Source organism: Crocuta crocuta, unplaced genomic scaffold (assembly GCF_008692635.1).
Source record: "Crocuta crocuta isolate KB4526 unplaced genomic scaffold, BGI_CrCroc_1.0 scaffold138, whole genome shotgun sequence".
NCBI classification, from domain to species: domain Eukaryota; kingdom Metazoa; phylum Chordata; class Mammalia; order Carnivora; family Hyaenidae; genus Crocuta; species Crocuta crocuta.
In genome coordinates, this window is record NW_027532585.1 from 6,677,875 (window position 1) to 6,691,755 (window position 13,881).

Consider the following 13,881-nt stretch of genomic DNA (forward strand, 5'->3'; position numbering starts at 1 on the left):
ATAAAAAAAGAAGATTCAGGAGGTTTCAATTGCAATTAAGTGTTTCCTCCTCACTGGGCTACTGAAAATATGTAGCCTCCACATTTATTCTTTTAAGATGGGTTTCTATGACGATTTTTCTATGTTTTCCTTTGTACTTCTGCTTTATAAAAAGAAATCAATATTCTCAGGACTTTTTTTTAACATTTATTTATTAAAAAATTTTTTGTCAATGTTTCCTTATTTTCGAGAGAGAGAGTATGAACAGGGGAGGGGCAGAGAGAGAGGAAGACACAAAAACCAAAGCAGGCTCCAGGCTCTGTCAGCACAGAGCCCCACACAGGGCTTGAACTCATGGATTGAGAGATCAGAACCTAAGCCGAAGTCGGACACCTAACCGACTGAGCCACCCAGGTGCCCCAACATTTATTTATTTTGAGAGAGAGAGGGACAGAAAGAATCTCAAGCAACCTCCATGCTGTCAGCATGGACCCCAACACCAGAACTCAATCCCACGAAGTGTGAGATCCTGGTCTGAGCTGAAATCAACAGTCAGGCGCTTAACTGAGTTACCCAAGTGCCACTCTCAGAACCTTTTTATTAGTGTTCTTGATGAAAAAAGAAAGGTTTACTTGAAATATTGGCCCCACCTCCCCAAAACACACACACCCAGACAGAAGAAGAATCTCAACTGAAGGTAATCATTTGTTTTGAAGCCAAAAGTATTTTGTTTTCCATTTGAACATGAGTGCAAAAATCAAATCACACACAGGTTAGAAGTCATAAACCAGCTTCTCCACAGGCACTAACACCGTATTTCACCCATCACAGAGGTGCAGTAAATGCTAAATGAATTCAAAGTTCTATTTCCAACGTTATAGTATAGCTATTATAAATCACTTTTATTACAGTTAAAAATATAGTGTGGACCAATCTTCTTAAGAAATCAAGCCCAGAGCACATGTTAAAAGAAAACGCTTCTGTAGAACTATAGAACTTCCCCATTTCCTACAATATCAATTGCAAATCACAATCTTTATGAATGGAAAACATTCGATTCCATCTAAAATTCTAGTAATATTGCTGGAGGTATCTCAGATAAGAATGGTGAAGAGAAGAATAATTTTAGTCCAGCATTCTGTCCTTAAACTAGTGTTTCTCAAAGTATGACTCAAGCAGTTGGCATCATGGTCTTCTGTGGGGCTTCAGAAAAATACAGACTCCTGGGTCACACCCAGACCTGCCGGATGAGAATATCCAGGGAGGAGCCAAGGAGCTACATTTTTATCTATGTGTTTACATTACTGAAGTATGGTTGACAATGTTACATTCATTTCAGGTGTCCAACATTGTGATGGAACCTGCATTTTTAAAAAGCTCTAGGGTGCCTGGGTGGCTTAGTCGGTTAAGCGTCCAACTTTCGCTTAGGTCATGATCTCGCGGTTCGTGGGTTCGAGCCCCGCGTCGGGCTCTGTGCCGACTGCCAGCTCAGAGCCTGGAGCCTGTTTCAGAGTCTGTGTCTCCCTCTCTCTCTGACCCTCCCCTGCTCACGCTGTCTCTCTCTCTCTCTCCTAGAAATAAATAAAACACCCAAAAATTTAAAAAAAAAATAAATAAAAAGCTCTGTAGGAGATGAGGAACTGCTGCCTTCTCTTGCACTTTGGTCCTTACTGGAACTGTTCCCTTTCCACTTCCGAGATCTTAATGACAGCCAAAGTATTTTTATACACACACAACCTCCAATCTCTTGAACGCAGACTTTGCTCCCAAATCACAGATCTGTAAGACCAGATACCTGTCAATCATCTCCATCAGGATACGAGGAGGACTCAGAACATCCAGAAGCATAATTACCATGTTCCCCTCAAAACAAGCTCCCCTAGGGCTCCGTTCTGTCTGTTAGTGACAGCCTTGCTGGCTCAGGAGTTCAGGCATTCGCCATCCTTTCTCTTCTTCCTGCCCAAGACCATGCAGAATCTACCTCGGGCGTCTCCTGAACATACTCACTTCATTCCAACCCACTGTTTCCCACCTCGAGTCTGTCTTCCTACTCATTGCGGCTACTCCCCCAGCTGCCAAGTTGGTTCCTCTGCTTTTCCTTCTCCACTCAAAGGAATCTACTGTACAAGATGCTGCCACCAATTTAACTTAAGGCACAGATGTCACCAAATAATAATACCTCTGCTCAAAAATCTTCAATGGCTCCCCAGTGACTGCAGGTATGTTCACGTTCCTCGTCCTGCCATTCAAAGCCTTTGACCAATTCCTTGTCTATTTCTTCAGGCCCTTCTCTTATCATATATCCTAACTGTACTGTTTCTTGAACACACCACAAACTTCTATATCTTCCTTCCCTTACTTATGTTCTCTGTTTCTCCTCTAAACATCTCTCAAGGCTCCTATCAAAGGTAGTTTCTTCCATGAAGACTTTCCTGGCCACCAAGAGCAGATGTAATCCCTTCATTCTATCAAGGCTTAAGGTACTTTTACTTTGTACCCTTATGATACTCACTTTACTCTACCTCAGATGACAGACTATTAGTCTTAACCTTGTCACCAGACTATAAACTCCTTTAGGCCAAAGACTGTTTCTAACTCATTGACCATATGCATTTAAACCTTAGTAGATGTAGATAGTAGCTGATAGATGAAAAGAGAGATTAGATTTCAGGAGACACATGCATGAGAACTGCAAGGTCTTTTGTTATGCTGTATACTTACAAGTAATAGAGCTGCACTGCTCTAAGGGGTCATTCATTCAATAGCGTTATTTAAGCAGTTATTATACGTTATACTGGATACTAGAGAAGCTGCGGGAATCCAAAGATTAATGAGACAGAGTCCTTGTCCTCAAGGAGATTATTGGTCAGCAGGAGAAAATAAAATGCACTTAAATAACTCTAATGCCAGGGAGACGGTAATAACTACATTAAAGGCTTATGAATAGTCTTGAGAAAATGAAGATGCCTACCACCTCAGGCTTTGGAGAGTATGTGCTTTAAGACTGGGGCATTTTAGGGACATGTCACTGATTCCAAAAGGGGTTCTTTGTAGTGAGGTCTAAATACAAAGATTTCTCTGACAACAAGTAAAGTAGATCTCACTATCACCCTACATATGCCCACAAATTTCCTCTATTTCTTATCTATGGCTGTGCACTTCTGAGTAAGTTTCAGAGATTCTGATAAGTCCTTAAAGCTTAAGCTTGGGCAAAATCCATGCACTTAAGTAACCAGGGTATCTAAGGAAACTTTAGTAAAAGTGAACTTTGAGAAGAAACATCTCAGACTTGGCCAGATGGAGATACTCGATATATTTATTTCGAAAACTAAAAGGACTGTAATATCAGTCTAATGAACAAGTCCTTAAAATCTGGGGGCACCTGGGTGGCTCAGTTGGTTAAGTGGTCGACTTCAGCTCAGGTCATGATCTCACGGTTCATGAGTTTGAGCCCCACATAGGGCTCTGTGCAGACAGCTCAAGGGCCTGAAGCCTGCTTTGGATTCTGTGTCTCCCTGTCTCTCTGTCCCTCCCCTGCTTGCTCCCTCTGTCTCTTAAAAAAATGAATAAGTATAAAAAAAATTTTTTTAATCTGAACTCCTAACTGTATTCCAGTCATTTTGAAGCAACTTTCAAAACAGAAGGCACACCACGAGAAACTGGCGTTCACAATCCTCATCCTTACCTAGAAACTGAAACCCATGCCACGGGGCAGCTTGGCTGCCCACCTGCCTTCAGTAGGAGTGCAGAAGCAGATCTCAGGTGACTTACTCCGTAAAGTGAAATAGAAAACAAATCTGCCCACTAGACTGGCTAAAAGTTTTAAAAACAAAACCAAACCTTGACAACACTCAACTCTGACAAGGATGTGGAACAACGGGAACTCTCATATGTTGTAGACGGGATGCAAAATGATAAGCCCATTTAGTAAAATGGTGTGGCAGTTTCTTATGAAAATCAATATACACTTGCCACAGGATCCCGCAATCCTACTGTTTGGTATTTGCCTAAGTGAAGTGAAAACCTAAATCCACACGCCAAAAAAACTGGGTGAGAATGTTCAGAGTGGCTTTATTCATAATTGCTCCAAACGAGAAACAACCCAAAGTCCCCTCAACTGGTTGAACGGATAAACAAGTGTGGTACGTCCAACACAGTGGAATGCTACTCAACAATATCAAGGACCAAACTTGTCAATGAACCTGAAATGCATTCTGCCAAGTGAGAACAGCCAGACCCCAAACGCTGATTACATTTTTGTGACTTTCTGTAAAAGACGAAACCTGGGACAGAAACACACCAGTGACTGCTGGGGACAGGGAGAATGGATGGCAACAAGGGACGTGTGAGAGAGTGGAGGAACCGCTGTGTAGCTAGACTGTGGTGGTGGCTACGTAACTGTGTGTCAGACTCAGAGAACTGTAGACCCAAAAGGGGAAACTGAACTGTATGTAACTTATACCTAATCTAGGAGGAAAGAAAAACAACAAAAAAAGAAAAACAGATTTTTCAAAAAATCAAAATTGTTTTTTCTACTAATATTCCTAATGACTTCACTGCTGAAAAAAAGAAGTGAATGAAAGAAGAATATACATAAAAATTATCTGATTTAGGGGCGACTGGATGACTCAGTTGATTAAGCGTCTGACTCTTAATTTCGGCTCCGGTCATGCTCTTGTGGTTGGTGGGTTCAAGCCCCGTGTTGGGCTCTATGCTGGCAGCATGGAGCCTGCCTGGAATTCTCTCTCTCCCTCTCAATCTGTCCCACGCCTGCTCAGGCGCACATGCGTGCTCATTCTCTTTCTCTCTCTCAAAATAAATAAACTTAAAAAAAATTGGTCTAATTTAAAATTAGAAGTAAAACGCGGGGTGCCTGGGTGGCTCAGTCAGTTAAGCATCCAACTTCGGCTCAGGTCATGATCTCACGGTTCATCCGCGTCAGGTTCTGTGCTGACATCTAGCTCAGAGCCTGGAGCCTGTTTCAGATTCTGTGTCTCCCCCTCCCTCTACCCTTCCCCTACTCATGCTCTGTCTCTCTCTGTCTCAAAAATAAACTATAAAAAAATTTTTTTTAATTAAAAGTAAAACCCAAAATATCAATTGGTGTAATAAGTATGATTCAATGACTATGGGTAAGAAAAGACAGTACAGAATACAAGAGCAATCCCAACTGTGATCTCAAGCTGGAGAGGTAACTCGTGATGTTGCACATACTGTTCAAACCTGCACACACCGTCCCTACCCCAGGCCAGGTTACTCACGCTCCACATTAGTGCACGCTTGGCTGAAAACATGATAGCCCATAAACGCCTGTGACTTCTCTCTCCCTGATTTCCCCCTTCCGACCACATTCCTGCTAAGCCTTGCCTCTATTTGTCCAGGCCCTGTGCTGCCCCATGTATCCGGCTCAGCTATTCTCTCGAAAATTGTTTTCCTCAGAAAATTAAGTTAAAACAAAATGGTAATCTTAAATGAAAAATAATTCTAGGAAGTAAAATGAGCCATATGATACCCACAAAATGTAATTCCTTCCAATATTACTTACAGAATTCAATTCTCAAAATAATTTTAATATAAGCATGCTTTGAAGACTGACAAGAAGTATACCATACCTCCAGGAAAAAATTAACCAAGTAGGGATTTTGTTTCAGCTTTGCACACACGATGCAGAGAAACTGGATTTCTTCATTTTCTGTTGGTGTTGCAAGGACTTCACCACAGAGTCGAATTAATTTCTGTCAAAAAATTTAAAACAAATTTTGAAACTTAGGTTACTTTTTATAAGTATGTAAATAGCCATCTGTTTGTCATAAGAGTATTTACATTTTTCAAATAATGCAAATACCTTGGATTTTTCAGATAGAACACTATTTATCACCTATAACCTAACAGATTTACCAATTTTTCAATTAGTGCCTAAAAAATTAATGAGGCACACAACAAACTCTCCTTGAGACCCCACAGAGATAAATTAAAGCAAAAATTAACATGTACAATTTTAAAAGAAAAATATAAAAAGCATATATAACACAGCATCGGGTAGACCAAAAAGGTCAAGTATTTGCTAATTTACATGTTATTTTTACAGTAACTTCCTTTACTATTTTTACTCTTAGAAAAATCATATTAAATAATTTATACACTGAAAGAAATCAAATCAAAGACTTCTATGTAAGGGGAAGAAAATACCTGCACTGGCCTGTGTACATTAATGTGTGGAAGTAACGGCTGCTGGATTCTTCCCAGGAGCTTAGTGTAGAACACCAGAACCTGCTGTTTCATTCCTGGAGGACACTGGGCATGCGAAAAAAGAAACGCAGACAAGAAGAAAACAGACAATGCAGACACACTTACTCAAAAGCCTTTAAATTAAAGAACAGGAGAAACACATATGTGAATATATTTCACTCTCAAAAGGCAGAGCAGTCGGCCAACTAATGAGTTCGTCAGAATAAAATTCTCAATCAAGTATTAATGACTGGCATTCTGGAAATAAAACTACACCTGGGACTATAATATAGCTTATGGATCCACAGGCTAATGTAATTACGAGCAGCATGGTAATAACACGCTGGTGAGACTCTGGTCCAGGCAACATCAACCTGCTCGGGTTCTAAATGCTATGGAAACATGAAGCTCTTATGGTTAACTCCATGGCTAAAGCAAAAGCAGAATCTTGTTACTTACACTAATAACGGGTGGTCAATAACCCTCCATCACGGAGATGTAGGAGTAAACAAAGCCTCCTAACACACATATGTAAATAAAAGGAAGCCTCTGGTATAAAATGCTGTGATTTATTCCAACAATGCTGCTTTACATTAGTTGCAAAATTATTTACATTACGATTATTATAAACAAGGAATAGTTAATAAAGAAGTTTTTATGACAGACCAGCTGTTTTAAATCTTTGCTGAAAAGGAGGTAAATGGTTACTTACTCTGTGGGTTAAGAGACCACGATCTAACAAGGTTCTACGTTCTGTGACTGACCTGCCTATGCTGCCTCGCAATGAAAACAGTCACAAAAATGAGTATTTCCACAGCTTCATCACAATCATGCGCTCCGGAAACAGTATCGACTATAATCTTAAGCACAGTATTTTTTTAAATAGTAAATACCTTGCATCATTCAGATAAAACATTGACAATGTTTTAATCAACAATATAAAAATTAATTTGCCAGTGGTACAATGATTAACATTCACTCAAAAACCAATTAATCTATATTCTACTTAGTGTTGCAAAGCCCCTCTCCCCACACGACAGAGCAGGGAGGTACCGGAAGCAGATGTCTGGTCTCTAAAATATAAATTGCCTGACTTTAACTTAAAATGAATTAGGAGTATTACAGACTTGGTTAAAAGCAAACTGTCCTTAATACCACTGTTCATGAGTCTATTTGGTGTTTCAAGATGTTTATTCATTATTTTTGTCAGTTGGATTTTGACATATATTACAGAAATTCACAGAACGAAACCACAGGTTTTTAGACTTGGTAGAGGCCTTCCCTGACCACGTGTTTGATTTTAAAGAGACAGATGAACCAAAGGGCCTCTGCAGATCACAGCATATTAGTGACAAAGCCAGGCCTCACAACTGCAAGCCAAAGCTCTTCCCCATCCCTCATATCACCATAGGCTTTGAAACTTGCCTTCACCCACAATTTGAAAATTTCCTGGTAAAGAATATTATTTATACCACAGTATCAGTTTGGCAAAGATTTCTCAAGATTCCTGAGGCCTAAAAACTTAAAACTGGTTCCACTCAGCAGTAGAGGTAATGTCAGAATAATAATGACATTCCCGTTCAGGATTGTGAAAAAGAATCCCTATTTTCATAACACAACGCTCAATGGGTTCCTTCTCATGTCCTTTGGCTCTGAGTATGTGAACTTGACTTTATTTTCAAAAATGTTTACACTGTAATTCTAAGCAGCCTAAGTGCCAGTTGTTGTCTAGAGCATTTAGGGGCTTTGCGGGCTCTACAGAAAGTCACATTCGCACAGCCCGCACGCTTTCTGTTTTTCAGCATCCTGACTTGAATCCTGCCGTGCTTGATATTTCCCTCTATAATTAAATTTAGTACTTGGCAGCTTCTCGATCTCTAAGACATTAATACGTCTATTACATGCCCAAGAACACAGTATGGATTAGGAACTTACGTCGGCTTTCCCTAAGGTATATAATGTTTCCAAGATCTTGTGATGCAGCAAATACTCCATGCACGGTCCTGTCACTCCGAACTCTCGCTCCCGTTCTTCTTGTAGCAAAATACCTAACATCTGGTCCAGATGAGAAGGGATATTTGTATCTGTCACTGGGGCTTTATCATCTAAATAAAAAAAAAATCATCAAACATTCAAATGTTTTAAAACTGCATACTTGTATCCAAAATGCTCTTGATATTTTCCCTATTCCAATTCAAACTGAGAAAAATCTGAACTATACACCTGAGTTTACACTCATGGTATAATTATCTTTGCCAGGATTCAGAGGATTCTTTTTGCCATAGTCTTATAAAAAAAATTAATCAATATTCTGAAATATATTCTACTAACTAATCTCCATGCATGAGAATTCAAAATAAGAGCCATTTATATGGAAATGGGAACTTGACCAAGAAAAAATACATATAACACCAAAATTTTGTATGCACTTAGAATTAAAAAAAATTTTTTTCAATCAGCCAGTTGAGATCTGAATTTTAAGTCTCTTTATATAGAAATAAGTTGGCCTTTAAACATTAAGCTGAATTAGGCAAGATATGCAGAAAGGACAGGTTCTGTTTTTGACTGCTACTGAATCACTGTGACACTGAGAAGCCAGACACGTATAGCCCCTAATTAATCTCCATTTGCGAACACACGAGGAGCTCAAAGGAAACTTTTGGACGTCTCTCATTAGCAGACAACTACTCACAAAGCTAAAGCTTCTTCTCAGGAGAATTTGCACAAATACTATTGATTTTTTAAGATAAAAATTAATCGATACTTTAGAGTTCACAGTTTGACTTGTAAATCACATGGTTTTATCAACCTGCCCTTATTGTTAAAATTACTCTTAATAAAGGGGTTAAATTACTCTTAATAAAATGTGAAGTCTTCTAGAATATTTAAATACAAAATATACTGGGTGGCTCAGTCAGTTAAGCATCCAACTTTTGATTTTAGCTCAGGTCATGATCTCAAAGTTTGTGAGATTGGGTCCTGTGTTGGGCTCTGTGGAGCCTGCTTGGGATTCTCTCTGCCCCTCCTATGCTTGCATGCCCTCGCTCTCTCTCTCTCTCTCTCTCTCTCTCAAAATAAAAATAAATAAACATCAAAATATACTTGGAAATGCCACGTTCTTACTTATGTTTCTATTTTCTATTGTCATTTACTCAGTACCTTCATAGTATGTACAACACAATCCTAGTGTGCTATGTTTTTGGTGTGTTGCTTTGTCTGTATGTGTGCATGTGTTTGTACACACACACACACACACACACACACACACACACACACAATGTGAACCATGACACTAAACCCTATGGAGGAAAACAATGGAAATACAAACGTCACCTTTGTTTCCAAAGAGGACATATGTACCAAATTTGATATAATATATCACAGGTATGAAAAGCATGGGGCCTGGAGTTAGACAACCTGCATTCAAATCTTGGCTCAGTCACTTGTAGTTGGATGACCTCGGCCAACTATTCAAGCCTCAGTCACCAACACCCATAAAATGGGGCTAATCAACACCAGTAAGTGTTGTTGTAGGATTTTAATGAAATGACATGTGTAAAGCTCTGTGCCTTAGCACATAGTAAGAATTCAAAAATGTTAACTTAAGATGTCTCATTTTGTATTCTTCTAAAATGAGAAGCCTGGAGCCAATAGAAGATAATTTGTAAGCTTATTTGAAATTTTTTGTTAATGATTTTCCCCTTTAATTGCAGACTTTATATAAACATTCCAGGGAAAACTGAATGTTCAAGCATGGTCTGATTACAGTTATTAATGGAGAAAAAGGAACAGAAAGACTTTTTAAATTGAGAAACAAATGAACTGTCAATTTGACTTGACAAATTAAAATCCTTGCTCCCTAGGAAGGTAAGATGTAGTTTCTGCCATGTACCCTCATCCCTCCTAAGCTGTATGTGGGTCTCTGTGTGCAGCACTGGCTACTCCTTCTACCTCTTTTGCCCTCCTTTTCTATCTTGCAACCTCTTACTCATCCTTTAAAATCCAGGTTAAAGGGGCGCCTGGTGGCTCAGTCGGCTGAGAATCTGACTCTTGATTTCAGCTCAGGTCATGATCCCAGGGTTGTGTGATCGAGCCCTGCTTTGGGCTCTGTGCTGACAGCACAGAGTCTGCTTGAGATTTTCTCTCTTCCCTTGCTCACACTCATTCTCTCTCTCAAAATAAATAAACAAAAACTTAAAATTAAAATAAAATCCAGGTTATAGATTGCCTCTTCCCACTTTTCCCTTTGTTTTCTCTCTGTGTCTGATGCAGACACATTTGTCCCATATTTTATTATAAAGTACATACTTGTTTCTGCTACTACATTATTAAAAAAAATCATTAAAAGCAAGAACTTAAGGCCTTTCTTTTAAAGTATTTCCCTTAAAGCTATGGAGGGGTGAAATATTCATATGGGCTAAGAATAACCAATTGAAAACGCAGCTCCTCTCAAAAACCTTTCCAATAGGTCTGCTGTCTAAATATCCAAATTAAGGTAGAAATCCTATTTTACATGGAAAGTTATACATATTTTTTTTGTCTAAGTTTTCCTTATTACACACATGTGAAGGATTTTTTTCTTTTAAAGAAGAATCACCTATGACCCCATCAGCTTGCCTGACTATCTCAGGAGCCACCAGACTTTGGCCTATGGGACAAATCCAGTCTTGCCATGTGTTTAAGTTGTAATGGAACAAAGGAAAGTTACCCTTTTCTTTATTGTTGATGGCTGCCTTTGCATTACAACAACAGAACGGAGTAGTTCCGACAGAGGCCACAGGGCCCACAAAGCCTAAAATATTTACCATCTGGCCCTTTACAGAAAAAATTGGTCAACCTCTGACCTAATTTATTTCATATTTCCCTTACTCTCCATCCTTCCTACTCACTGAGAAAGACAGAAGCAACCAGAAAATAACTTTTGAAGACTCCGTATACCACATCCACCCTCTTTCTGAACCTATACTTGTATGTTCTGCTTTCTACCTTATTTAATGGATGGCCTGTCCACAGGCCTATTAAGGCTAAGCCTTCATGTGTGCACTAGACCCCATCCCCCCTGCCTAGTTAAGGGTATGGCTCAGAAATTATGGTATCTAACCCTTGTCCACCTTTCCCTCCCTGCTCTATCATTCTGTCAAAGTACAAACTGCAGTATCTTCCATCTTTAAAAAAATGTTTTGAAGCCCTTTCTTGAAGGGCAACTGGCTGGCTCTGTTGGAAAAGCATATGACTCTTGATCTCTGGATTGTAGGTGTAGAGATTACATATATATACACATAAATAAATTCATCTCTTGACACCACATCTCCCTCTGGCTACTGCTCTACTTCTCGGCTCACCTTTCCCCTGACATAAGAGAGCAATCTATACATATTGTCTACACAGGTTCTCTGCCCATTTTCTTTTAAACCTACTCCAATCAGGTCTTCTCTCTCTTCCTTGCTATTAAAATGGCTCTTATCAAGTCCACTAATGAGCTCCTCGTGGCTAAGTCCAAAGATCCTTTCTTAGTCTTCATTACCCAGGCATCACCATCAATTGACACAATTAATCTTTTTCTCTCTCTTCCAAATCCCAGGACACCATTCTACCTTGGGTGTCTGCCACCCCACTGGCAAAAGTGGTATCTTTTATTACTATTCTCATCATCCTAACCTCTGAACATTAAGACCAACGGCTCCATTTCTGAACACCTTCTCTCTTCCATCTATCCTTACTGCCTAGAACATCTCATCCAATCCCATGGCTTTAAATCCTACCCAAAGGTGATGACTTCAATTTCATATCTCCGGCTTAGACCTCCACCTTGAATTCCAGATTCCTATTTCCAACGGTCTACTTGACAAATCCAATTGGAATGTAACTGGCATCTCAAATATAACATGTCCAAAATATTCTTACAAACCTGCTCCTCCTACAGTCTGCCTGCGCTGCTAAGTGGTCTTTCTATTTTCCAACTGCCCAAGTCCAAAAACTTGGAGTTTCCTTGACTCAGCCTCTCACACCCAACATTCAATCCATCAACAAAGCTTTCTGCAAAATATATTCAGAATACCATCACTTCTTACCAGCTCCACGCTGGTTTAAGCCACCATCATTGCTTAGACCATTCCAAAAGTCCCCTAATGGTTCTACAGCATCACCTCTGCATTCTTTAGATCTAATTTTGTTCACAGAAGCCAAAGTGGTCCCTTTAAAACAGATTATGTTACACCGCCACTCAAAACCCTCTAATTCAAGCTTCCTACCTTGGGTAAAAGCTAAAAGCCCTTATAACAGCTTACAAGGCCCTTTGTGAAGGTACCCCGCTCCTGTCTGATGTCACCTCCTCAGGCTTCCCTCCTTGTTCACCTTGCTGTAGCCACACCAGCTTTCTTGAAGTTCCTAGCATATGCCGAGCACACTGCGTGCTCCAGCCTCAGGGTTTTTGCACTCAGTCCTCTTCCTGACACCAGCCCCCCAGATTTATTTTCTCTCTGCTTCTGATTCCAACTGAGAGGTCAGCTTGGGCAATGAGGCCTTCTCTACCTTCCCAGAGCCAGCTGCACCCCTTCGCCCCATGTATATACTTCTATCCCCTTAGCCGGCTTCATTTTCCCCTCACTACCTGCCACCTGACACACTATATGTATTTGTGTTATCGTTCGCTTCTACATAGTCAATATATAACCTCTCTTAGGACAGGGATTTCGCCTGTTTGATTTACTGTTCATTCTATCACCCAGGCCTAGAACAATGCCGATGCATAGCAGGTACTCAATAGACACATTTTTAAAAATGAATCTAAAAGAAGAACTAGAAGTAAAATAACTTGTCTATATATTTAAATATAAAACATCTTTGAAAACTAATTTGAAACATATTTTAGTATTTTATAAATTTTCTGTTCAATTAACATTAGCTTTGTTTCTTACCCGATGTCTCTATGTAGTAATGGGTAATTGCCTTCCAGTGATAAACAAAATCTTCTTGTAAAGGAAGAGAAGGTGCAAGCTGCACAGACACACAAACACACACAAAAAGACCACAACGATTAAGAAAATGGCATGAAACATTTCCCATACAGTATAACTCTATATTTGTCTACTAATAACACAAAGCAGCATAAAAATAAGGGATGAGCTTTAATTCGATGCTATATGTCAGATATCGAAGAGAAACACAGTCAAGAAAGTAAAAATGATTAAGAAAGAGGAAAAACACATTTATCAATATTATTATTAAACTATAACAACTGGGATTCTTTTTTTCCTCCCTGAAACTAGTAACTACGTATAGCTTGAAAAGTAACTGTGAAATGAAAAGATGCAATGTCTTATTTAAAATATCAGTGAAATGAAATTAGCAATAACCAGGGATCTTCGTACCCAGGACTTTGAAACACAAAACCGTAAAAAGCTGCGATGTAATTAGTTACACGTCACCACTACGAACACACATGCCAAAGTCAACCCTGTAATCAGATTAAAACTGTTCCCTACTTTCAGTGACATACGGATGTAAATCTTTTCTTTTTAAGCCTGGCTTAGGCAGTGCTTATTTTTAGCAAAATACCTATGTGAACAAGACACTACCAATTTAAATTCCACAAAGCCATAAATGTTTTACATTTTAGCTTTAAAATTTACTTCAAACATTTTTAAGGCCAAAATTATATCCCTTCGGCCGTCT

General features: G+C 39.3%; 1 protein-coding gene across 1 annotated transcript in view; it reads right to left on the bottom strand.

The window, feature by feature from the left end:
- The window catches only part of FHIP2A (FHF complex subunit HOOK interacting protein 2A), a 29,184-nt gene extending 15,897 nt beyond the window's left edge, over positions 1-13,287 (bottom strand). The window contains exons 1-4 of the mRNA XM_077779509.1: positions 13,125-13,287; positions 8,143-8,312; positions 6,169-6,273; positions 5,592-5,714 (exon numbers count right to left, since the gene is read on the bottom strand). Of these exons, the coding sequence (XP_077635635.1) occupies positions 5,592-5,714; positions 6,169-6,273; positions 8,143-8,312; positions 13,125-13,272 (546 nt within the window). The 5' untranslated portion in view covers positions 13,273-13,287. The remainder of the gene's footprint in view (positions 1-5,591; positions 5,715-6,168; positions 6,274-8,142; positions 8,313-13,124) is intronic.
- Between the last annotated feature and the right edge of the window lie 594 nt (positions 13,288-13,881).